Source organism: Anomaloglossus baeobatrachus, chromosome 4 (genome assembly GCF_048569485.1).
Source record: "Anomaloglossus baeobatrachus isolate aAnoBae1 chromosome 4, aAnoBae1.hap1, whole genome shotgun sequence".
In the NCBI taxonomy this organism is placed as follows: Eukaryota; Metazoa; Chordata; class Amphibia; order Anura; family Aromobatidae; genus Anomaloglossus; species Anomaloglossus baeobatrachus.
Genome location: NC_134356.1, coordinates 706,569,018 through 706,593,898, shown reverse-complemented (window position 1 = coordinate 706,593,898; position 24,881 = coordinate 706,569,018). Strand labels below are relative to the sequence as shown.

The 24,881-nt window shown below is 51.5% G+C and overlaps 1 protein-coding gene across 3 annotated transcripts in view; it reads right to left on the bottom strand.

Moving 5' to 3' along the window:
• SLC2A4 (solute carrier family 2 member 4) overlaps positions 1-24,066 on the bottom strand; it is a 322,167-nt gene extending 298,101 nt beyond the window's left edge. For all 3 annotated transcript variants that reach the window (XM_075346784.1, XM_075346782.1, XM_075346783.1), the window contains exon 1: positions 23,841-24,066. Coding sequence is in view for 2 of the 3 variants with exons in the window: in XM_075346782.1 (XP_075202897.1) it covers positions 23,841-23,932 (92 nt within the window). In the remaining variant the exon portion in view is untranslated. The remainder of the gene's footprint in view (positions 1-23,840) is intronic.
• Positions 24,067-24,881: the final 815 nt, after the last annotated feature.

Genomic DNA, 24,881 nt, shown 5'->3' with positions numbered 1-24,881 from the left:
GTAAGTGGAGATAGACAGAAGAGCGAGCGGAGATAAGCAGCAGTAAGAGGAGAGTAAGCGGAGATAGACAGAAGAACGAGCGGAGATAAGCAGCAGTAAGAAGAGAGTAAGCAGAGATAGATAGAAGAGCGAGCGGAGATAAGCAGCAGTAAGAAGAGAGTAAGTGGAGATAGACAGATGAGCGAGCAGAGATAAGCAGCAGTAAGAAGAGAGTAAGCGGAGATAGACAGAAGAGCGAGCGGAGATAAGCAGCAGTAAGAAGAGAGTAAGCGGAGATAGACAGAAGAGCGAGCGGAGATAAGCAGCAGTAAGAAGAGAGTAAGCAGAGATAGACAGAAGAGCAAGCGGAGATAAGCAGCAGTAAGAAGAGAGTAAGCGGAGATAGACAGAGGAGCGAGCGGAGATAAGCAGCAGTAAGAAGAGAGTAAGCGGAGATAGACAGAAGAGCGAGCGGAGATAAGCAGCAGTAAGAAGAGAGTAAGCGGAGATAGACAGAGGAGCGAGCGGAGATAAGCAGCAGTAAGAAGAGAGTAAGCGGAGATAGACAGAAGAGCAAGCGGAGATAAGCAGCAGTAAGAAGAGAGTAAGCGGAGATAGATAGAAGAGCGAGCGGAGATAAGCAGCAGTAAGAAGAGAGTAAGTGGAGATAGACAGAAGAGCAAGCGGAGATAAGCAGCAGTAAGAAGAGAGTAAGCGGAGATAGACAGAAGAGCGAGCAGAGATAAGCAGCAGTAAGAAGAGAGTAAGCGGAGATAGATAGAAGAACGAGCGGAGATAAGCAGCAGTAAGAAGAGAGTAAGCGGAGATAGACATAAGAGCGAGCGGAGATAAGCAGCAGTAAGAAGAGAGTAAGCAGAGATAGACAGAAGCGCGAGAGGAGATAAGGAGCAGTAAGAAGAGAGTAAGCGGAGATAGACAGATGAGCGAGCGGAGATAAGCAGCAGTAAGAGGGGAGTAAACGGAGATAGACAGAAGAGCGAGCGGAGATAAGCAGCAGTAAGAAGAGAGTAAGCGGAGATAGACAGAAAAGCGAGCGGAGATAAGCAGCAGTAAGAAGAGAGTAAGCGGAGATAGACAGAAAAGCGAGCGGAGATAAGCAGCAGTAAGAGGGGAGTAAACAGAGATAGACAGAAGAGCGAGCTGAGATAAGCAGCAATAAGAAGAGAGTAAGCGGAGATAGATAGAAGAGCGAGCGGAGATAAGCAGCAATAAGAAGAGAGTAAGCGGAGATAGATAGAAGAGCGAGCGGAGATAAGCAGCAGTAAGAAGAGAGTAAGCGGAGATACACAGAAGAGCGAGCGGAGATAAGCAGCAGTAAGAGGAGAGTAAGCGGAGATAGACAGAAGAGCGAGCGGAGATAAGCAGCAGTAAGAAGAGAGTAAGCGGAGATAGATAGAAGAACGAGCGGAGATAAGTAGCAGTAAGAGGGGAGTAAGCGGAGATAGACAGAAAAGCGAGCAGGGATAAGCAGCAGTAAGAAGAGAGTAAGCGGAGATAGACAGAAAAGCGAGCGGAGATAAGCAGCAGTAAGAAGAGAGTAAGTGGAGATAGACAGAAGAGCGAGCGGAGATAAGCAGAAGTAAGAAGAGAGTAAGCGGAGATAGACAGAAGAGCGAGCGGAGATAAGCAGCAGTAAGAGGAGAGTAAGCGGAGATAGACAGAAGAGCGAGCGGAGATAAGCAGAAGTAAGAAGAGAGTAAGCGGAGATAGATAGAAGAGCAAGCGGAGATAAGCAGCAGTAAGAAGAGAGTAAGCGAAGATAAACAGAAGAGCGAGCGGAGATAAGCAGCAGTAAGAGGGGAGTAAGCGGAGATAGATAGAAGAGCGAGCGGAGATAAGCAGCAGTAAGTGGAGAGTAAGCAGAGATAGACAGAAGAGCGAGCGGAGATAAGCAGCAGTAAGAAGAGAGTAAGTGGAGATAGACAGAAGAGCGAGCGGAGATAAGCAGCAGTAAGAAGAGAGTAAGCAGAGATAGATAGAAGAACGAGCGGAGATAAGTAGCAGTAAGAGGGGAGTAAGCGGAGATAGATAGAAGAGCGAGCGGAGATAAGCAGCAGTAAGAAGAGAGTAAGCGGAGATAGACAGAAAAGCGAGCGGAGATAAGCAGCAGTAAGAAGAGAGTAAGCAGAGATAGACAGAAGAGCGAGCGGAGATAAGCAGAAGTAAGAAGAGAGTAAGCGGAGATAGATAGAAGAGCAAGCGGAGATAAGCAGCAGTAAGAAGAGAGTAAGCGGAGATAGACAGAAGAGCGAGCGGAGATAAGCAGCAGTAAGAGGAGAGTAAGTGGAGATAGACAGAAGAGCGAGCGGAGATAAGCAGCAGTAAGAAGAGAGTAAGCAGAGATAGACAGAAGAGCGAGCGGAGATAAGCAGCAGTAAGAAGAGAGTAAGCGGAGATAGACAGAAGAGCGAGCGGAGATAAGCAACAGTAAGAAGAGAGTAAGCAGAGATAGACAGAAGAGCGAGCGGAGATAAGCAGCAGTAAGAGGGGAGTAAGCGGAGATAGATAGAAGAGCGAGCGGAGATAAGCAGCAGTAAGAGGAGAGTAAGCGGAGATAGACAGAAGAGCGAGCGGAGATAAGCAGCAGTAAGAAGAGAGTAAGCAGAGATAGACAGAAGAGCGAGCAGGGATAAGCAGCAGTAAGAGGAGAGTAAGCGGAGATAGACAGAAGAGCGAGCGGAGATAAACAGCAGTAAGAAGAGAGTAAGCAGAGATAGACAGAAGAGCGAGCGGAGATAAGCAGCAGTAAGAAGACAGTAAGCGGAGATAGACAGAAGAGCGAGCGGAGATAAGCAGCAGTAAGAAGAGAGTAAGTGGAGATAGACAGAAGAGCGAGCGGAGATAAGCAGCAGTAAGAAGAGAGTAAGCAGAGATAGACAGAAGAGCGAGCGGAGATAAGCAGCAGTAAGAAGAGAGTAAGTGGAGATAGACAGAAGAGCGAGCGGAGATAAGCAGCAGTAAGAAGAGAGTAAGCAGAGATAGACAGAAGAGCGAGCGGAGATAAGCAGCAGTAAGAACAGAGTAAGCGGAGATAGACAGAAGAGCGAGCGGAGATAAGCAACAGTAAGAAGAGAGTAAGCAGAGATAGACAGAAGAGCGAGCGGAGATAAGCAGCAGTAAGAGGGGAGTAAGCGGAGATAGATAGAAGAGCGAGCGGAGATAAGCAGCAGTAAGAGGAGAGTAAGCGGAGATAGACAGAAGAGCGAGCGGAGATAAGCAGCAGTAAGAAGAGAGTAAGCAGAGATAGACAGAAGAGCGAGCAGGGATAAGCAGCAGTAAGAAGAGAGTAAGCGGAGATAGACAGAAGAGCGAGCGGAGATAAACAGCAGTAAGAAGAGAGTAAGCAGAGATAGACAGAAGAGCGAGCGGAGATAAGCAGCAGTAAGAGGAGAGTAAGTGGAGATAGACAGAAGAGCGAGCGGAGATAAGCAGCAGTAAGAAGAGAGTAAGCAGAGATAGACAGAAGAGCGAGCGGAGATAAGCAGCAGTAAGAAGAGAGTAAGCGGAGATAGACAGAAGAGCGAGCGGAGATAAGCAACAGTAAGAAGAGAGTAAGCAGAGATAGACAGAAGAGCGAGCAGAGATAAGCAGCAGTAAGAGGGGAGTAAGCGGAGATAGATAGAAGAGCGAGCGGAGATAAGCAGCAGTAAGAGGAGAGTAAGCGGAGATAGACAGAAGAGCGAGCGGAGATAAGCAGCAGTAAGAAGAGAGTAAGCAGAGATAGACAGAAGAGCGAGCAGGGATAAGCAGCAGTAAGAGGAGAGTAAGCGGAGATAGACAGAAGAGCGAGCGGAGATAAACAGCAGTAAGAAGAGAGTAAGCAGAGATAGACAGAAGAGCGAGCGGAGATAAGCAGCAGTAAGAAGAGAGTAAGCGGAGATAGACAGAAGAGCGAGCGGAGATAAGCAGCAGTAAGAAGAGAGTAAGCGAAGATAGACAGAAGAACAAGCGGAGATAAGCAGCAGTAAGAAGAGAGTAAGCAGAGATAGACAGAAAAACGAGCGGAGATAAGCAGCAGTAAGAAGAGAGTAAGCGGAGATAGACAGAAGAGCGAGCGGAGATAAGCAGCAGTAAGAGGAGAGTAAGCGGAGATAGACAGAAGAACGAGCGGAGATAAGCAGCAGTAAGAAGAGAGTAAGCGGAGATAGACAGAAGAGCGAGCGGAGATAAGCAGCAGTAAGAAGAGAGTAAGCGGAGATAGACAGAAGAGCGAGCGGAGATAAGCAGCAGTAAGAAGAGAGTAAGCGGAGATAGACAGAAGAGCGAGCGGAGATAAGCAGCAGTAAGAAGAGAGTAAGCGGAGATAGACAGAAGAGCGAGCGGAGATAAGCAGCAGTAAGAAGAGAGTAAGCGGAGATAGACAGAAGAGCGAGCGGAGATAAGCAGCAGTAAGAAGAGAGTAAGCAGAGATAGACAGAAGAGCGAGCGGAGATAAGCAGCAGTAAGAAGAGAGTAAGCGGAGATAGACAGAAGAGCGAGCGGAGATAAGCAGCAGTAAGAGGGGAGTAAGCGGAGATAGACAGAAGAGCGAGCGGAGATAAGCAGCAGTAAGAGGGGAGTAAGCGGAGATAGACAGAAAAGCGAGCGGAGATAAGCAGCAGTGAGAAGAGAGTAAGCGGAGATAGACAGAAGAGCGAGCGGAGATAAGCAGCAGTAAGAGGGGAGTAAGCGGAGATAGACAGAAAAGCGAGCGGAGATAAGCAGCAGTAAGAAGAGAGTAAGCGGAGATAAGCAGCAGTAAGAGGGGAGTGAGGGCAGATAAATGGAGGAAAGTGGGGAATGAGAAGGAGTGGAGATGATCGGAGATAAGAGGGGAGCGAGTGGAAGTAAGGGGTGAGTCAGTGAAGATAAAGGAGAAGGAGGGGAATGAGCAGAAATAAGTGGAGGAAAGAGGGGAGTTAAAGTAGAGAAGTGAAGGAAAGAGAAGATCGAGAGGAAGAAGGTGGGAAGTGAGTGGAGATAAGGACAGGAAAGAGGGAAGCGAGTGGAAGAAAGCAGGGAACAAGCGGAGATAAAGGGAGAAAAGAGGGGAAAGCGCTAAAATAAGTGGAGGAAAGAGGGGAGTAAGTGGAGGAAAGAGGGGAGTAAGTGGAGGAAAGAAGAGCGAGAGGAAGAAAGTAGGGAGTGAGTGGAGATGAAGGGAGGAAAGAGGGAAGTGAGCAGAAATAAGCAGCAATAAGAGGGAAGCGAGCAGAAATATGAGATACAAGGGTACTAAGCTGAGATACACAGAAGAGGAGAACAAACAGACATAAGATGTGAGCAAGCAGAGATAAGCGTCAGGAAGAGGGGAGTGAGCAGAGATGAGGGGGAAAGAGGGGACTGAGCGGAGATAAGAAGCCAAGAAGGGACCAAGTATACAAAAGTGGCAGTAAGAGGAGAGGGAGTGCAGATAAGGGGAGGAAAGAGATTATGGAGGAGAGATATGGGGCAGTAATAAGGGAATGACTGGAGATAATTAGCAATAAAAGGTGTGAGCAGAGCTAAGGGGAGGAAGGAACCAAGGGGTGGTAAGAGCAAGTGGAGATAAGTGGCAGAAAGATGGGATATCGCAGAGATAATAGGCAGTGGGGGGGGAGCAAGCAGAGATATGGAGGAGACTAAAGGAGATAAGAGGAGATAGCGGAGATAAAGGGAGGAAAGAGGAGAGTGAGTGGGTGGAGATAAGTGTCAGTAAGAGGGGTAGGAGCTGAAGTAAGAGCAAAGATAAAAGGGAAGCGAGCAGAGGTAAGAAAAGTGGAGGTTAGAGGGGTGCGAGCAGAGGTAAGAAAAGTGGAGGTTAGAGGGGAGCAAGCAGAGGTAAGAAAAGTGGAGGTTAGAGAGGAGCAAGCAGAGATAAGAAAAGAGGAGGTTATTTGGGAGCGAGCAGAGGTAAGAAAAGTGGAGGTTATTGGGGAGCGAGCAGAGGTAAGAAAAGTGGAGGTTATTGGGGAGCAAGCAGAGGTAAGAAAAGTGGAGGTTAGAGGGGAGCGAGCAGAGGTAAGAAAAGTGGAGGTTAGAGGGGAGCAAGCAGAGGTAAGAAAAGTGGAGGTTATTGGGGAGCGAGCAGAGGTAAGAAAAGTGGAGGTTAGAGAGGAGCAAGCAGAGATAAGAAAAGAGGAGGTTATTTGGGAGCGAGCAGAGGTAAGAAAAGTGAAGGTTTGAGGGGAGTGAGCAGAGGTAAGAAAAGTGGAGGTTATTGGGGAGCGAGCAGAGGTAAGAAAAGTGGAGGTTATTGGGGAGCGAGCAGAGGTAAGAAAAGTGGAGGTTAGAGAGGAGCAAGCAGAGATAAGAAAAGAGGAGGTTATTTGGGAGCGAGCAGAGGTAAGAAAAGTGAAGGTTTGAGGGGAGTGAGCAGAAGTAAGAAAAGTGGAGGTTATTGGGGAGCGAGCAGAGGTAAGAAAAGTGGAGGTTATTTGGGAGCGAGCAGAGGTAAGAAAAGTGAAGGTTTGAGGGGAGTGAGCAGAAGTAAGAAAAGTGGAGGTTATTGGGGAGCGTGCAGAGGTAAGAAAAGTGGAGGTTATTGGGGAGCGAGCAGAGGTAAGAAAAGTGGAGGTTATTGGGGAGCGAGCAGAGGTAAGAAAAGTGGAGGTTATTGGGGAGCGAGCAGAGGTAAGAAAAGAGGAGGTTTGAGGGGAGCGAGCAGAGGTAAGAAAAGTGGAGGTTTGAGGGGAGTGAGCAGAAGTAAGAAAAGTGGAGGTTATTGGGGAGCGAGCAGAGGTAAGAAAAGTGGAGATTATTGGGGAGCGAGCAGAGGTAAGAAAAGTGGAGGTTATTGGGGAGCGAGCAGAGGTAAGAAAAGTGGAGGTTATTGGGGAGCGAGCAGAGGTAAGAAAAGAGGAGGTTTGAGGGGAGCGAGCAGAAGTAAGAAAAGAGGAGGTTTGAGGGGAGTGAGCAGAAGTAAGAAAAGTGGAGGTTATTGGGGAGCGAACAAAGGTAAGAAAAGTGCAGGTTAGAGGGGAGTGAGCAGAGGTAAGAAAAGTGAAGGTTTGAGGGGAGCGAGCAGAGGTAAGAAAAGTGCAGGTTAGAGGGAAGCGAGCAGAGGTAAGAAAAGTGGAGGTTTGAGGGGAGCGAGCAGAGGTAAGAAAAGTGGAGGTTTGAGGGGAGCGAGCAGAGGTAAGAAAAGTGGAGGTTATTGGGGAACGAGCAAAGGTAAGAAAAGTGAAGGTTAGAGGGGAGTGAGCAGAGGTAAGAAAAGTGGAGGTTATTGGGGAGCGAGCAGAGGTAAGAAAAGTGGAGGTTTGAGGGGAGCGAGTAGAGGTAAGAGGGGAGCGAGCAGAGATAAGAGCGGAGAAAGCTGAGGTAAGAGGAGAGCGAGTGGAGTTAACTGGAGGTAAGAGGAGTGAGCAGAGATAAGCGAAAGTAGGAGAGTGGAAGGAATAGAGATAAGGATAGGTAAGCATTGAGTCAGCAGAGATAAGAATAAATAGGATGGTAGCGAGCACAAAAAGGTATAAGTTAAGCTGGTGTCACACACAGCGACAACGACAACGACGTCGCTGCTACGTCACCATTTTCTGTGACGTTGCAGCGACGTCCGTCGCTGTCGCTGTGTGTGACATCCAGCAACGACCTGGCCCCTGCTGTGAGGTCGCCGGTCGTTGCTGAATGTCCAGCTTCATTTTTTCGTCGTCGCTCTCCCGCTGTGAAGCACACATCGCTGTGTGTGACAGCGAGAGAGCGACGAAATGAAGCGAGCAGAGGGAGCAGGAGCCGGCGTCTGGCAGCTGCGGAAAGCTGTAACCAGGGTTAACATCGGGTAACCAAGGGAAGACCTTTCCCTGGTTACCCGATATTTACCTTCATTACCAGCCGCCGCTCTTGCTGCCAGCGCCGGCTCCTGCTCTGTGCACATGTAGCTGCAGTACACATCGGGTAATTATCCCGATGTATACTGTAGCAAGGAGAGCAAGGAGCCAGCGCTAAGCAGTGCGCGCGGCTCCCTGCTCTCTGCACTGTGACATGTAGCTGCAGCACACATCGGGTTAATTAACCCGATGTGCACTGTACCTAGGAGAGCAAGGAGCCAGCGCTAAGCGCGGCTCCCTGCTCTCTGCACATGTAGCACAGCGACGTTATGATCGCTGCTGCGTCGCTGTGTTTGACAGCTAAGCAGCGATCATAACAGCGACTTACAAGGTCGTGTTACGTCACCGAAAATGGTGACGTAACAGCGACGTTGTTGTCGCTGTCGCTTAGTGTGAACCCAGCTTTAGGGGTACTTCTCACATAGCGAGAATCACAGGTTTTGTGACGCAGCAGTGACCTCATTAGCGATCTCGCTGTGTGTGACACTGGATCTGGCCCCTGCTGTGAAATCGCTGATTGATCGTTACACACTGCTCTGGTTCATTTTTTGGTCTTTGCTCTCCCGCTGTGAAGCACATGTACCGCCCCACGCTCGGCTGCAGCCGAGCCGCTCAGATCCGGGCTCGTTGGTGGGTGGCTCGAGCACCTCCGGACCGGGGGTCACTTCGCTCTGAAAGGGGGCTGGCGCTACTAAGGGGCACTTTGCACATTACGATATCGCAGGTGCGATGTCGGTGGGGTCAAATTGAAAGTGACGCACATCCGGCGTCACAGTCGATATCATAGTGTGTAAAGCATTTTTGATACGATGAACGAGCGCAAAAGCGTCGTAATCGTATGATCGGTGTAGCGTCAGTCATTTCCATAATTTCGGAAGGACCGACGGTACGATGTTGTTCCTCGTTCCTGCGGCCGCACACATCGCTGTGTGTGAAGCCGCAGGATCGAGGAACATCTCCTAGCTGCGTCCTGCGGCTCATGCAGGCAATGCGGAAGGAAGGAGGTGGGCGGGATGATTACGTCCCGCTCATCTCCGCCCCTCCGCTTCTATTGGCCGCCTGCCGTGTGACGTCGCTATGACGCCGCACAACCCGCCCCCTTAATAAGGAGGCGGGTCGCTGGCCAAAGCGACGTCGCAGGGCAGGTGAGTGCATGTGAAGCTGGCATAGCGATAATGTTCGCTATGCCAGCAATCACAAGGATATCGCAGCTACGACGGGGGCGGGGACTATTGCACTCGGCATCGCAGCATCGGCTTGCGATGTCGTAGTGTGCAAAGTGCCCCTTAAGGGCTGGTAGGTAGGTGTACGGCCGGAGCCGTGTTTGAGTTCGTGACGCCACCCACGGGACGTGGTGAAGGTGTTGACACCACCGCTGCAGTTACGGGGCACCCGGGGGAGATGGTGATGCAGCAAGATGTTAACCCCTCCGTGTGCAGGGATGATGGCCCCGGGGCCTGTTGGTGAGAGTAGCCGGGCGGTGCAGGGTGGCGCACTGCCGGATAGCACTGTTGTACTCACAGTTACTGACACACACACATCTATGGTAAACAAAGTTGATGGTGGTCGGTGCCCGCAGCCGGCTGCGTCTGGTCCCCCACCCGGTTCGGTGGTCTTTGCCTTTCTGCACCATGTTGTAAATGTAAATGTATTGACTGCCTATGCTTCAGCAACGGGAGTCCGCTCCACGGCTTTGTGTATGTCGGAGGAGTCCGTTTGCCTGCAGACGCTGGCCTGTGGGATCTCTCTGCCTGTGCGGTGGCTTTCTATCCCCCTCGGTGGGCTATTGTCTTCAGTCGGGACTTGTCTGGGAAAGGACCTATAGTCCAGACCGCAATCAGTAGATTTCACTCAGCCCAGTGGCTTCTGGACCTCATTCAGGGTCTGAGTACCCCCCCTTGTGCTCCGGTTTCCGAGTCGGTTACCCGGGTCGGTACCGGCGGGCCACTACCCTGTCCCGGTCCACCACGGTTCCCCCGAGCCGTCTTCCCGGCTCCTGCAGGTTAGGCCACCGTTTGCCTCCTAGCCAAGGTGTGCGGGCTACGACTCTCACACATGTCAGTCTCCGCTGCAGACCTGTCACCACAGGCCTGTTGCACTTGAACTCCAACTTGAACTACCCTCACTGACTGACTACCCAGACTTCAACTCCTCTTTTCCTACCTCAGGCCCTCTGAACTCCTCGGTGGGCATGGCCAACCACCTGGACCCGCCCCCCTGGTGTGTCCATCTAGCTCTGCGGGAGGTGACTAGGTTTTTAATGTGGTTGGCTGCTGTTACCTTATTGGGGGAAGGTGTTGTGCGGGGCACTATCTGTGACTACCTGGCTAGTCCAGGGCGTCACACACACATCGCTGTGTTTGACAGCGAGAAAGCAACGATCTGAATGTGCAGGGAGCAGGGAGCCGGCTTCTGACAGCTGCGGACGCTGGTAACCAAGGTACACATCGGGTAACCAAGCAAAGGCTTTGCTTGGTTACCCGATATTTACCTTGGTTACCAGCGTCCGCAGCTTCTAGAAGCTGGCTGCCTGCTCCCTGCACACGTAGCCAAGGTACACATCGGGTAACTAAGCGAAGTGCTTTGCTTAGTAACCCGATGTGTACCCTGGCTACGAGTGCAGAGAGCCAGCGCTAAGTGGTGTGCGTAACCAGTGTAAATATCGGGTAACCAAGCAAAGTACCATATTTACAGCATCGTTTCCACGAGTCGCTGGTTGCTGGTCACTGCCTGATTGACAGCTCAAAAGCGACCATATAGCGATGCACCAGCGATCCTGACCAGGTCATATTGTGGTCGGAATCGCTGGTACGTCGTTTAGTGAGACGGTACCCTAAGAGAGGGGAACGAACATAGATAAACGAAAAGTAAGAGCAAAGATAAAAGGAGAGCAAGCAGAGGTAAGAAAAATGGAAGTTAGAGGGGAGGAAGCGGAGGTAAGAGGAGAGCGAGCAGAGATAAGGAGAGGTAAGAGGGGAGCGAGCAGAGATAAAGAAACGTAAGAGGGGAGGGAGCAGAGGTAAGATAAGTGGAGGTAAGAAGAAAGCGAGCAGAGCTAAGGAAAGGTAACAGGGGAGGGAGCAGAGGTAAGATAAGTGGAGGTTAGAGGAGAACGAGAGAAAGTAAGATACGTGGAGGTTAGAGGGCAGCGAGCGGAGGTAAGATAAGTGGAGGTAAGGAGAGAGCGAGCTACGGTAAGGAGAGGTAAGAGGGGAGCGAGCGGAGGTAAGATTAATGTAGGTAAGACAGGAGTGAGCTAAGGTAAGGAGAGGTAAGAGGGGAGCGAGCGGAACTAAGATTAATGGAGGTAAGACAGGAGTGAGCTACGGTAAGGAGAGGTAAGAGGGGAGCGAGTGGAGGTAAGATAAGTGGAGGTAAGACAGGAGTGAGCTACGGTAAGGAGAGGTAAGAGGGGAGCGAGTGGAGGTAAGATAAGTGGAGGTAAGACAGGAGTGAGCTAAGGTAAGGAGAGGTAAGAGGGGAGCGAGTGAAGGTAAGATAAGTGGAGGTAAGACAGGAGTGAGCTACAGTAAGTAGAGGTAAGAGGGGAGCGAGTGGAGGTAAGATAAGTGGAGGTAAGCAGAGAGCGAGCAGAGCTAAGGAGAGGTAAGGGGGAGCGAGTGGAGGTAAGATAAGTGGAGGTAAGGGGAGAGTGAGCAGAGCTAAGGAGAGGTAAGAGGGGAGCGAGTGGAGGTAAGATAAGTGGAGGTAAGGAGAGAGCGAGCAGAGCTAAGGAGAGGTAAGAGGGGAGCGAGTGGAGGTAAGATAAGTGGAGGTAAGGGGAGAGTGAGCAGAGCTAAGGAGAGGTAAGATAAGTGGAGGTAAGGGGAGACTGAGCAGAGCTAAGGAGAGGTAAGAGGGGAGCGAGTGCAGGTAAGGAGAGAGCGAGCAGAGCTAAGGAGAGGTAAGAGGGGAGCGAGTGGAGGTAAGATAAGTGGAGGTAAGGGGAGAGTGAGCAGAGCTAAGGAGAGGTAAGAGGGGAGCGAGCGGAGGTAAGATAAGTGGAGGTAAGGAGAGAGCGAGCAGAGCTAAGGAGAGGTAAGAGGGGAGTGAGTGGAGGTAAGATAAGTGGAGGTAAGGAGAGAGCGAGCAGAGCTAAGGAGAGGTAAGAGGGGAGCGAGCGGAGGTAAGATAAGTGGAGGTAAGGAGAGAGCGAGCAGAGCTAAGGAGAGGTAAGAGGGGAGCGAGTGGAGGTAAGATAAGTGGAGGTAAGGAGAGAGCGAGCAGAGCTAAGGAGAGGTAAGAGGGGAGCGAGCGGAGGTAAGATTAATGGAGGTAAGACAGGAGTGAGCTACGGTAAGGAGAGGTAAGAGGGGAGCGAGTGGAGGTAAAATAAGTGGAGGTAAGGAGAAAGCGAGCAGAGCTAAGGAGAGGTAAGAGGGGAGCGAGCGGCGGTAAGATTAATGGAGAAAAGACAGGAGTGAGCTAAGGTAAGGAGAGGTAAGAGGGGAGCGAGCGAAACTAAGATTATTGGAGAAAAGACAGGAGTGAGCTACGGTAAGGAGAGGTAAGAGGGGAGCGAGTGGAGGTAAGATAAGTGGAGGTAAGGAGAGAGCGAGCAGAGCTAAGGAGAGTTAAGAGGGGAGCGAGTGGAGGTAAGATAAGTCGATGTAAAGATGTAGTGTGACGCCCTGGCAAAGCCAGGTAGTCACAGAGGTTGTACAAATCTCTCATGTGCAAGACTCTATCCTCCTTGGCATAACAACACAAAACCCACACCCAGGTGCACAACACCAGCCAGTAAATCCTAGTCACCCCCCATGACAATAGGGACACACCAGTGGGCGGGACCAGGCAGATGGGAGCGCCCACCTAGGGGTCTTGAGGTGTCAGGGGTGGGACCACAACAGGACAGTACTGACAGTTGAAGTGGAGGAATGTGAAGGGACAGTGGAGTCAGGGGTTGGGGCCCCTGGACTACCGGACTAGGTGGCAGACGGCAAGCAGGACCACAGGCGACGGAGATCCGGTCGCGGGAGACCTTAAGTGGACTGGGGCAGGGTTGTAGCCCGCCGGTGCCGACAGCGGGAATTCGGTCCAGAGGCCGTGCACAGTCAGGGTGCCTGGACCCTAGGGCGAGGGCAAGCCCCTTGTCAATTGACCAGCCGGGGACAAGGTATCAGGCCTTGTTCCACAGTAAGCCGAGAGAGCGAAACGGAAGCCCAATGCGGGTGATAGGGTGTCTGCCAGAACCCACAGAGATCCCAAGGGTCAGATTTTGCGGGCCACAGCTCCCAACATACAAAGTACCAGGAGTGGACTTCCCCGTTTCAAGCGGAGTTGTCCCATTGAAGACACAAACACTGAGTGCAGGAGGAAGGGACCCCTGTTTATTACACCAGGGTGTGGGACCCGAATACACCCGCCGGAGGCAACCGGTCACAGGCAATTTGGTTTACCACTGGACTCTGTGTGCTATTCTTTGGAAATGTGAGTACACCATCCATCCCCGGTCCAACCCTGCATGACACTCTTCGCAGCCATCACTCCCGTACACCTTGGCCCCGGCACTACACCTCCCCTACCCCTGGAGGGGACTCCATCCTGCTGCCCCGCTCCATCAGCCCCGGGCGTCCCATCACCAGGCAGCTGCATTGCTACCAACTCTCACCGCAACCCACGGGTGCCATCACTGACAAACTATTCCCCTGTAAATACCACCTTCCTACGGTTGTGAGGACGGACGACCACACGAGCCTCGGGTCCAGCTACCACTCGAGCCACAGCAACGAACCCGGATCCAAGCAGCCCTTGCAGTGGCCCGGCCCCCGTCCGCAACAGTAGCGCCCCTGAGGCTTCAGTCAATACAGGGTATTGCATCTCACTTAAGGTGCAGTACTCATCCCGGGTAAGGAAGAGGTTAACCACTGGTTTTCACTTAAACACACACAGGTCACGTGCTTTCCCACTGGAACTGGCCTAAAGGTGGTCACCATAACAACGGGTTTTTCCCAGCCACCAGTGAGGAAGGTGGGGGAGCACAGGGGAAGTGAGAGAACACACAGTTTTTATCTCAGAATAGTCTGAGACTCAGAACAACACGGTCACTGTGGAGAGTGCTTCAGAGCTTCCACAGTTAGGACCGGGTAGACTGGAAGGAGCAGGAGACGACAGTGGAGGAGCTGGCTGACCGGTAGCCCCTGTGGGACGAAGAAGAAACACAGTTGCCGAGGGGAGAGCTTCATTGCTCCCTTGGAATCGGCGCAGTGCAGGGTGCAGAGCCCAAGGGTGGAACACACTCTACATTGGACCACCAGAATCTGCCGGACAGGGGGATTCCATGTCTCTCTGGCCATCACAAGTTCCCAGAGCACAGTGGCACATAGGGTCCGGAGCTGTGATTACAGTCAGGCCCCACAGCGGATCTGCACCACCTGCACACAGAACAGGAACTCCCCAAGCACTTCAGGTCAGCCCACGAACTGTGAGTAAAAGACCTGGAACTGCAACTTCTGTGTCACTCCTTCATTGCCGGCGCTGGCGCCCTCCGCTTCGGCGTCAATGACCCCTACCGCCTCCATCATCCTCTCTGGGGCCAAGCTTCACCTGCAGGAAGCTGAACTATCCTAGCTGTGACACCATCCGCCCCAGAGGACAGCGACTGCAGCGGCGGCTAATCCCTGGCTGCATACTGCAGATGGCGTCACGAGACAACTACTATCCCCATCATCCTCATGCCATCTCCATTTCCCCTATTGGTGTACAGCTTGAGGCCACGAAACCGAGCAGGGCCACCTGTGACATCCCAGACCTGAGATCACCAGCCTGGTGATGAGTATTCAACCGCTTTCCCTGTGGGTGCTACATAAGAGGAGAGAAAGCAGAGATAAGGAGAGGTCAGAGGGGAGGGTTAGCGGAGGTAAAATAAGTGGAGGTTAGAGGGGAGCAAGTGGAGGTAAGATTAACGGATGCAAAACAGGAGTGAGCTGAAGGAAGGAGAGGTAAGAGGGGAGCGAGCGAAGGTAAGATAAGTGGAGGTTAGAGGGGAGCGAGCAGAGGTAATATAACTGGAGGTAAGAAGAAAGCGAGCAGAGCTAAGGAGAGGTAAGAGGGGAGGAAGCGGAAGTAAGAGAAGTGGAGGTTAGAGGGGAGCGAGCGGAGGTACGATTAATGGAGGTAAGACAGGAATAAGCTAAGGTAAGGAGAGGTAAGAGGGGAGCAAGCGAAGGTAAGATAAGTGGAGGTAAGAGGGGAGCGAGTGAGGGTAAGATATGTGAAGGTTAGAGGGGAGCGAGCGGAGGTAATATAACTGGAGGTAAGAAGAAAGCGAGCAGAGCTAAGGAGAGGTAAGAGGGGAGCAAGTGGAGGTAAGATAAATGGAGGTTAGAGGGGAGCGAGTGGAGCTAAGAAGAGGTAAGAGGGGAGGGTAAGAAGAGAGCAAGCAGAAATAAGGAGACGTAAGAGGGGAGGGAGTGGAGGTAAGATAAGTGGAGGTTAGAGGGGAGTGAGCGGAAGTAAGATTAATGGAGGTAAGACAGGAGTGAGCTGAGGTAAGGAGAGGTAAGAGGGGAGCAAGTGGAGGTAAGATAAATGGAGGTTAGAGGGGAGCGAGTGGAGCTAAAAAGAGGTAAGAGGGGAGGGTAAGAAGAGAGCGAGCAGAAATAAGGAGACGTAAGAGGGGAGGGAGTGGAGGTAAGATAAGTGGAGGTTAGAGGGGAGTGAGCGGAGGTGATATAACTGGAGGTAAGAAGAAAGCGAGCAGAGCTAAGGAGAGGTAAGAGGGGAGCAAGTGGAGGTAAGATAAATGGAGGTTAGAGGGGAGCGAGTGGAGCTAAGAAGAGGTAAGAGGGGAGGGTAAGAAGAGAGCGAGCAGAAATAAGGAGACGTAAGAGGCGAGGGAGTGGAGGTAAGATAAGTGGAGGTTAGAGGGGAGTGAGCGGAAGTAAGATTAATGAAGGTAAGACAGGAGTGAGCTGAGGTAAGGAGAGGTAAGAGGGGAGCAAGTGGAGCTAAGATAAATGGAGGTTAGAGGGGAGCGAGTGGAGCTAAGAAGAGGTAAGAGGGGAGGGTAAGAAGAGAGCAAGCAGAAATAAGGAGACGTAAGAGGGGAGGGAGTGGAGGTAAGATAAGTGGAGGTTAGAGGGGAGTGAGCGGAAGTAAGATTAATGGAGGTAAGACAGGAGTGAGCTGAGGTAAGGAGAGGTAAGAGGGGAGCAAGTGGAGCTAAGATAAATGGAGGTTAGAGGGGAGCGAGTGGAGCTAAGAAGAGGTAAGAGGGGAGGGTAAGAAGAGAGCAAGCAGAAATAAGGAGACGTAAGAGGGGAGGGAGTGGAGGTAAGATAAGTGGAGGTTAGAGGGGAGTGAGCGGAAGTAAGATTAATGGAGGTAAGACAGGAGTGAGCTGAGGTAAGGAGAGGTAAGAGGGGAGCAAGTGGAGGTAAGATAAATGGAGGTTAGAGGGGAGCGAGTGGAGCTAAAAAGAGGTAAGAGGGGAGGGTAAGAAGAGAGCGAGCAGAAATAAGGAGACGTAACAGGGGAGGGAGTGGAGGTAAGATAAGTGGAGGTTAGAGGGGAGTGAGCGGAAGTAAGATTAATGGAGGTAAGACAGGAGTGAGCTGAGGTAAGGAGAGGTAAGAGGGGAGCAAGTGGAGGTAAGATAAATGGAGGTTAGAGGGGAGCGAGTGGAGCTAAGAAGAGGTAAGAGGGGAGGGTAAGAAGAGAGCGAGCAGAAATAAGGAGACGTAAGAGGGGAGGGAGTGGAGGTAAGATAAGTGGAGGTTAGAGGGGAGTGAGCGGAAGTAAGATTAATGAAGGTAAGACAGGAGTGAGCTGAGGTAAGGAGAGGTAAGAGGGGATCAAGTGGAGCTAAGATAAATGGAGGTTAGAGGGGAGCGAGTGGAGCTAAGAAGAGGTAAGAGGGGAGGGTAAGAAGAGAGCGAGCAGAAATAAGGAGACGTAAGAGGGGAGGGAGTGGAGGTAAGATAAGTGGAGGTTAGAGGGGAGTGAGCGGAAGTAAGATTAATGGAGGTAAGACAGGAGTGAGCTGAGGTAAGGAGAGGTAAGAGGGGAGCAAGTGGAGGTAAGATAAATGGAGGTTAGAGGGGAGCGAGTGGAGCTAAGAAGAGGTAAGAGGGGAGGGTAAGAAGAGAGCGAGCAGAAATAAGGAGACGTAAGAGGGGAGGGAGTGGAGGTAAGATAAGTGGAGGTTAGAGGGGAGTGAGCGGAAGTAAGATTAATGGAGGTAAGACAGGAGTGAGCTGAGGTAAGGAGAGGTAAGAGGGGAGCAAGTGGAGGTAAGATAAATGGAGGTTAGAGGGGAGCGAGTGGAGCTAAGAAGAGGTAAGAGGGGAGGGTAAGAAGAGAGCAAGCAGAAATAAGGAGACGTAACAGGGGAGGGAGTGGAGGTAAGATAAGTGGAGGTTAGAGGGGAGTGAGCGGAAGTAAGATTAATGGAGGTAAGACAGGAGTGAGCTGAGGTAAGGAGAGGTAAGAGGGGAGCAAGTGGAGGTAAGATAAATGGAGGTTAGAGGGGAGCGAGTGGAGCTAAGAAGAGGTAAGAGGGGAGGGTAAGAAGAGAGCGAGCAGAAATAAGGAGACGTAAGAGGGGAGGGAGTGGAGGTAAGATAAGTGGAGGTTAGAGGGGAGTGAGCGGAAGTAAGATTAATGAAGGTAAGACAGGAGTGAGCTGAGGTAAGGAGAGGTAAGAGGGGAGCAAGTGGAGGTAAGATAAATGGAGGTTAGAGGGGAGCGAGTGGAGCTAAGAAGAGGTAAGAGGGGAGGGTAAGAAGAGAGCAAGCAGAAATAAGGAGACGTAAGAGGGGAGGGAGTGGAGGTAAGATAAGTGGACGTTAGAGGGAGGGAGTGGAGGTAAGGTAAGTGGAGGTAAGAGGAGAGTAAGCAGAGATAAGAATACCTAAGAGGGGAGGGAGCAGAGGTAAGATAAGTGGAGGTTACAGGGGAGCGAGCGTTTTACGTCACCACCGGAGTCTGCTCCAGCGACTTCTGCTCCGATCGCCATGCGACGCCGTGTTCCTGCCGTGGATGGTGCTGATGATGGGAGAGGAGTCGATGCCAGCGGCACCGGTGGGCGCAAGTTCCGATCATCCACTGGGCTGGGTTATCTTGGGATCTGCAGTACCGCTGGCTGACTGTGGGTGGCCTGTGTCTTCCAGCTGAAGTTGCCAGCGTTCAGCTACAGCCAATGGGAAGACACCACACCCTTCTTATTTCCCCTCCTGTCACATGATCACTGCCATATATAGTTCTGATTTCCTGGCTCCTGTTCCGCCCTATTCTGTTTGGTGATTCCTGTGTGCTGACTTCTGCGTGTTTTCTGACTACCCTTCTGTCTGCTGTTTTTGTACCGCGCTGCCCGATCCGGATTTGACCTCTGCTACGTTTTCTGATTACGTAATTGCCTGCCGATTCTGTCCCTGTTCTGCTATTCCTGGTTTGACCCTGCCTGACGACTACTCTCATCGGACTGTAGCCTTCCACAAGTAGTGATCTCCAGAGCCCTGTGTAATTCCAAATCCCTGTTTAGGGGTTAAAGGGTTTCAGGGTTCTGGGGGTCCTGCTTGGTGAGTGGCTTCCCTCTACCCTGTCCATTACATCCCATCTGAGTCTGTTGATCCAGGCAGGCGTTACAGAGCGGAGGTAAGATTAATGGAGGTAAGAAGAGAGTGAGCAGCGCTAAGGAGAGGTAACAGGGGATGGATCGGAGATAAGTGAGTTAAGAGGGGAGCGAGCAGAGATAAGGAGAGGTAAGTGGGGAGTGAGGAGAGTTGGGGGGAGAGGGGACTGATTGGAGATAAGGAGCTAAGAAAGGACCGAGTATACATAAGTAGTAGTAAAAGGGGAGTTAGCGGACATAAGATAAGTGGAGGTTAGAGGGAAGCGAGCGGAGGTAAGATTAATGGAGGTAAGACAGGAGTGAGCTGAGGTTAGGAAAGATGAGAGGGAAGTGAGCAGAGCTAAGGAGAGGTAAGATGAGAGGGATCAAAGGTAATATAAGTGGAGGTAAGAGGGGAGTGAGCAGAGTTAAGGAGAGGTAAGATGAGAGGGATCAAAGGTAATATAAGTGGAGGTAAGAGGGGAGTGAGCAGAAACAAGGAGAGGTAAGTGGGGAGTGAGGAGAGATAAGGAGTGGTAAGTGGGGAGTGAGGAGAGATGGGGGAGAGGAGACTGATCGGAGATAAGGAGCTAAGAAGGGACTGAGTATACATAAGTGGTAGTAAGAGGGGAGTGAGCAGATATAAGCGAAAGTAAGATGGCAGCAAGCATAGATAAGCATAAGTAAGAGCAAAGATAAAAGGGGAGCGAGCAAAGGTAAGAAAATTGGAGTTTAGAGGGGAGCGAGCAGAGGTAAGATTAGTGTAAGAGGAGAAATAGTGGAGATATGTGGAGGTAAAAGGGGAGCAAGAGGAGGTAAGATGGAGCGAGTGGAGACAAAGAGAGGTAAGAAGAGAGCGAGTGGAGGTAAGAGAGGAGCAAGCAGATATAAAAATGGCAGCAAGTGGAGAAAAGGGCAGGTAAGAAGGAAGCAAGCAGAAGTAAGGAGAGGTAAGAGGGGAGTGAGCAAAGGTAAGAAATCAAAGTAAGCAGGGAACGAGCGGGGGTAAGAGGGGAGCGAGCAGACATAACTAGAACTAAGATGGGAACGAGCGGAGGTAAGAGGGAAGTGAGCGGAGGTAAGAGAGAAATGGGTGGAAATAAGCCAAAGTAAAGTGGGAGCGAGCAGAGGTAAAAGGGAAGCAAGCGGAGGAAAGCAGAGGTAAGAGGGGAGAGTGCAGACATAAGGTGAGGTAAGATGAGAGTTGTAAGATACGTGGAGGTAAGCAGGGAGCAAGCGGAAGTAAGAGGAGGGTGACAGGAGGTAAGATAAGTGGAGGTAAGAAGGGAATGAGCAGAGGTAAGATGAGAAGTGGTAAGCAGGGAACGAGCAGTGGTAACTGGAGTGAGTGCAGAGAAGTGGCGGTAAGAGGGGAGTGAGCAGAGGTATAATTATTGGAGGTAAGCAGGGAGCGAGCAAAGGTAATGGGAGTGGAGATAACTCGAGGAAGAGGGGAGCAAGCAGAGGAAAGAGCAGAGTGCGAGGAGATAACTGGAGGAAGAGGAGAGCATGCAGAGGAAAGAGCAGAGTGCGGGGAGCTAACTGGAAGAAGAGGAGAGCAAGCAGATGAAAGAACAGAGTGCGGGGAGATAAGTGGAGGTAAGAAGGGAATCAGCAGAGGTAGGATGAGAGGTGGTGAGCAGGGAACGAGAAGTGGTAACTGGAGTGAGTGGAGAGAAGTGGAGATAAGAGGGGAGTGAGCAGAGGAAAGAGGGGAATGCGAGGAGATAAGTGGAGGAAGAGGGGAGCAAACAGAGGAAAGATGGGAGTGAGAACAGGATAGTAGATGTATGAGGGGAGCAAGCAGAGAAAAAAAAGGAGCGTGGGTAGATAAGTGGAGGTATGAGGGGAGCAAGAGGAAGAAAGAGGAGCAAGAGGAGATCATTGGAGGTAAGAGGGGAGCGAGTGGAGGTAAGAGGGAAGCACGAGGAGATAAGTGGAGGTAAGAAGGGAGCAAGCAGAGGAAAGAAGGGAGCGAGTGGAGGTAAGAGTGAAGCAAGAGGAGACAAGGGAAGGTAAGAAGGGAGCGAGTGGAGGTAAGAGGGAAGCACGAGGAGATAAGTGGAGGTAAGAAGGGAGCGAGCAGAGGAAAGAAGGGAGCGAGTGGAGGTAAGAGTGAAGCAAGAGGAGATAAGGGAAGGTAAGAAGGGAGCGAGTGGAGGTAAGAAGGGAGCGAGTGGAGGTAATAGTGAAGCAAGAGGAGATAAGGGAAGGTAAGAAGAGAGCGAGTGGAGGTAAGAAGGGAGCGAGTGGAGGTAAGAAGGGAGCGAGTAAAGGTAAGAGGGAAGCACGAGGAGATAAGTGGAGGTAAGAAGGGAGCAAGCAGAGGAAAGAAGGGAGCGAGTGGAGGTAATAGTGAAGCAAGAGGAGATAAGGGAAGGTAAGAAGGGAGCGAGTGGAGGTAAGAAGGGAGCGAGTGGAGGTAAGAGGGAAGCAAGAGGAGATAAGGGAAGGTAAGAAGGGAGCGAGTGGAGGTAAGAAGGGAGCGAGTGGAGGTAATAGTGAAGCAAGAGGAGATAAGGGAAGGTAAGAAGGGAGCGAGTGGAGGTAAGAAGGGAGCGAGTGGAGGTAAGAAGGGAGCGAGTGGAGGTAAGAGGGAAGCACGAGGAGATAAGTGGAGGTAAGAAGGGAGCAAGCAGAGGAAAGAAGGGAGTGAATGGAGGTAATAGTGAAGCAAGAGGAGATAAGGGAAGGTAAGAAGGGAGCGAGTGGAGGAAAGAAGGGAGCGAGTGGAGGTAAGAGGGAAGCAAGAAGAGATAAGGGAAGGTAAGAAGGGAGCGAGTGGAGGTAAGAAGGGAGCGAGTGGAGGTAATAGTGAAGCAAGAGGAGATAAGGGAAGGTAAGAAGGGAGCGAGTGGAGGTAAGAAGGAAGCAAGAAGAGATAAGGGAAGGTAAGAAGGGAGCGAGTGGAGGTAAGAAGGGAGCGAGTGGAGGTAATAGTGAAGCAAGAGGAGATAAGGGAAGGTAAGAAGGGAGCGAGTGGAGGTAAGAAGGGAGTGAATGGAGGTAATAGTGAAGCAAGAGGAGATAAGGGAAGGTAAGAAGGGAGCGAGTGGAGGTAAGAAGGGAGCGAGTGGAGGTAAGAGGGAAGCAAGAGGAGATAAGGGAAGGTAAGAAGGGAGCGAGTGGAGGTAAGAAGGGAGCGAATGGAGGTAATAGTGAAGCAAGAGGAGATAAGGGAAGGTAAGAAGGGAGCGAGTGGAGGTAAGAGGGAAGCAAGAGGAGATAAGGAAAGGTAAGAAGGGAGCGAGTGGAGGGAAGAAGCGAGCGAGTGGAGATAAGAGGGAAGCAAGAGGAGATAAGCGAAGGTAAGAAGGGAGCGGGTGGAGGTAAGAGGGAAGCAAGATGAGATAAGGGAAGGTAAGAAGGGAGCGAGTGGAGGTAAGAGGGAAGCAAGAGGAGATAAGGGAAGCAAGAGGAGATAAGCGAAGGTAAGAAGGGAGCGAGTGGAGGTAAGAAGGGAGCGAGTGGAGGTAAGAGGGAAGCAAGAGGAGATAAGGGAAGGTAAGAAGGGAGCGAGTGGAGGTAAGAGGGAAGCAAGAGGAGATAAGGGAAGGTAAGAAGAGAGCGAGTGGAGGTAAGAAGGGAGCGAGTGGAGGTAAGAAGGGAGCGAGTGAAGGTAAGAGGGAAGCAAGAGGAGATAAGGGAAGGGAAGAAGAGAGCGAGTGGAGGTAAGAAGGGAGCGAGTGGAGGTAAGAGGGAAGCAAGAGGAGATAAGGGAAGGGAAGAAGAGAGCGAGTGGAGGTAAGAAGGGAGCGAGTGGAGGTAAGAGGGAAGCAAGAGGAGATAAGGGAAGGTAAGAAGGGAGCGAGTGGAGGTAAGAAGGGAGCGAGTGGAGGTAAGAGGGAAGCAAGAGGAGATAAGGGAAGGTAAGAAGGGAGCGAGTGGAGGTAAGAGGGAAGCAAGAGGAGATAAGGGAAGGTAAGAAGAGAGCGAGTGGAGGTAAGAAGGGAGCGAGTGGAGGTAAGAAGGGAGCGAGTGAAGGTAAGAGGGAAGCAAGAGGAGATAAGGGAAGGGAAGAAGAGAGCGAGTGGAAGTAAGAAGGGAGCGAGTGGAGGTAAGAGGGAAGCAAGAGGAGATAAGGGAAGGGAAGAAGAGAGCGAGTGGAGGTAAGAAGGGAGCGAGTGGAGGTAAGAGGGAAGCAAGAGGAGATAAGGGAAGGTAAGAAGGGAGCGAGTGGAGGTAAGAAGGGAGCGAGTGGAGGTAAGAAGGGAGCGAGTGGAGGTAAGAGGGAAGCAAGAGGAGATAAGGGAAGGGAAGAAGAGAGCGAGTGGAGGTAAGAAGGGAGCGAGTGGAGGTAAGAGGGAAGCAAGAGGAGATAAGGGAAGGTAAGAAGGGAGCGAGTGGAGGTAAGAAGGGAGCGAGTGGAGGTAAGAGGGAAGCAAGAGGAGATAAGCGAAGGTAAGAAGGGAGCGAGTGGAGGTAAGAAAAGAGCGAGTGGAGGTAAGAGGGCAGCAAGAGGAGATAAGCGGAGGTAAGAAGGGAGCGAGTGGAGGTAAGAAGGGAGCGAGTGGAGGTAAGAGGGAAGCAAGAGGAGATAAGGGAAGGTAAGAAGGGAGCGAGTGGAGGTAAGAAGGGAGCGAATGGAGGTAATAGTGAAGCAAGAGGAGATAAGGGAAGGTAAGAAGGGAGCGAGTGGAGGTAAGAAGGAAGCAAGAGGAGATAAGGGAAGGTAAGAAGGGAGCGAGTGGAGGTAAGAGGGAAGCAAGAGGAGATAAGGAAAGGTAAGAAGGGAGCGAGTGGAGGTAAGAAGGGAGCGAATGGAGGTAATAGTGAAGCAAGAGGAGATAAGGGAAGGTAAGAAGGGAGCGAGTGGAGGTAAGAAGGAAGCAAGAGGAGATAAGGGAAGGTAAGAAGGGAGCGAGTGGAGGTAAGAAGGAAGCAAGAGGAGATAAGGGAAGGTAAGAAGGGAGCGAGTGGAGGTAAGAGGGAAGCAAGAGGAGATAAGGGAAGGTAAGAAGGGAGCGAGTGGAGGTAAGAGGGAAGCAAGAGGAGATAAGGGAAGGTAAGAAGGGAGCAAGTGGAGGGAAGAAGCGAGCGAGTGGAGGTAAGAGGGAAGCAAGAGGAGATAAAGGAAGGTAAGAAGGGAGCGAGTGGAGGTAAGAGGGAAGCAAGAGGAGATAAGGGAAGGTAAGAAGGGAGTGAGTGGAGGTAAGAAGGGAGCGAGTGGAGGTAAGAAGGGAGCGAGTGGAGGTAAGAAGGGAGCGAGTGGAGGTAAGAGGGAAGCAAGAGGAGATAAGGGAAGGTAAGAAGGGAGCAAGTGGAGTTAAGAAGCGAGCGAGTGGAGGTAAGAGGGAAGCAAGAGGAGATAAAGGAAGGTAAGAAGGGAGCGAGTGGAGGGAAGAAGGGAGCGAGTGGAGGTAAGAAGGGAGCGAGTGGAGGTAAGAAGGGAGCGAGTGGAGGTAAGAAGGGAGCGAGTGGAGGTAAGGGGAGTTAATGACTCCGCACACAAGATACAATAATCAGATGGAAAAAGCAGCAGAAATCGCTTGTGGAGATACCTTGAATCCCTGCCAGGTAGTGAAAAGAGTATACAGAGGCTGCAGCCCTGTGCCAGTGACTGGAGGGGAGACTCCGGGGGACACTTGTGCATTTGTGGAAGGTGACAGGATACGACAAAAGACCTGAGTCCCGGGGAACCTCACACTGATGTATGGGGGCTGCACAGCGCACATGCTGTGGACGGTCAGTCACAGGCGGAGGCTGGCAGCAGCTGTCACCACAACATCTTGTCCTCTGCTTGTGACTAAAATATCACAGTAACAAGACACCTGCAAAGAGCGAGAGGGGCCGGGGCCAAGCGGAGCTTCTGTATGGAGGACACAAATCCCATCACTGACACCTCCAGGTAATAATAGATGTGAGAGACCACACACGTGACCCTGACCTTACCCCCGACATCACAGTGTAATCTCCTGACACACGTGACCCTGACCTTACCCCCAACATCACAGTGTAATCTCCTGACACACGTGACCCTGACCTTACCCCCGACATCACAGTGTAATCTCCTGACACACGTGACCCTGACCTTACCCCCGACATCACAGTGTAATCTCCTGACACACGTGACCCTGACCTTACCCCCGACATCACAGTGTAATCTCCTGACACACGTGACCCTGACCTTACCCCCGACATCACAGTGTAATCTCCTGACACACGTGACCCTGACCTTACCCCCGACATCACAGTGTAATCTCCTGACACACGTGACCCTGACCTTACCCCCGACATCACAGTGTAATCTCCTGACACACGTGACCCTGACCTTACCCCCGACATCACAGTGTAATCTCCTGACACACGTGACCCTGACCTTACCCCCGACATCACAGTGTAATCTCCTGACACACGTGACCCTGACCTTACCCCCGACATCACAGTGTAATCTCCTGACACACGTGACCCTGACCTTACCCCCGACATCACAGTGTAATCTCCTGACACACGTGACCCTGACCTTACCCCCGACATCACAGTGTAATCTCCTGACACACGTGACCCTGACCTTACCCCCGACATCACAGTGTAATCTCCTG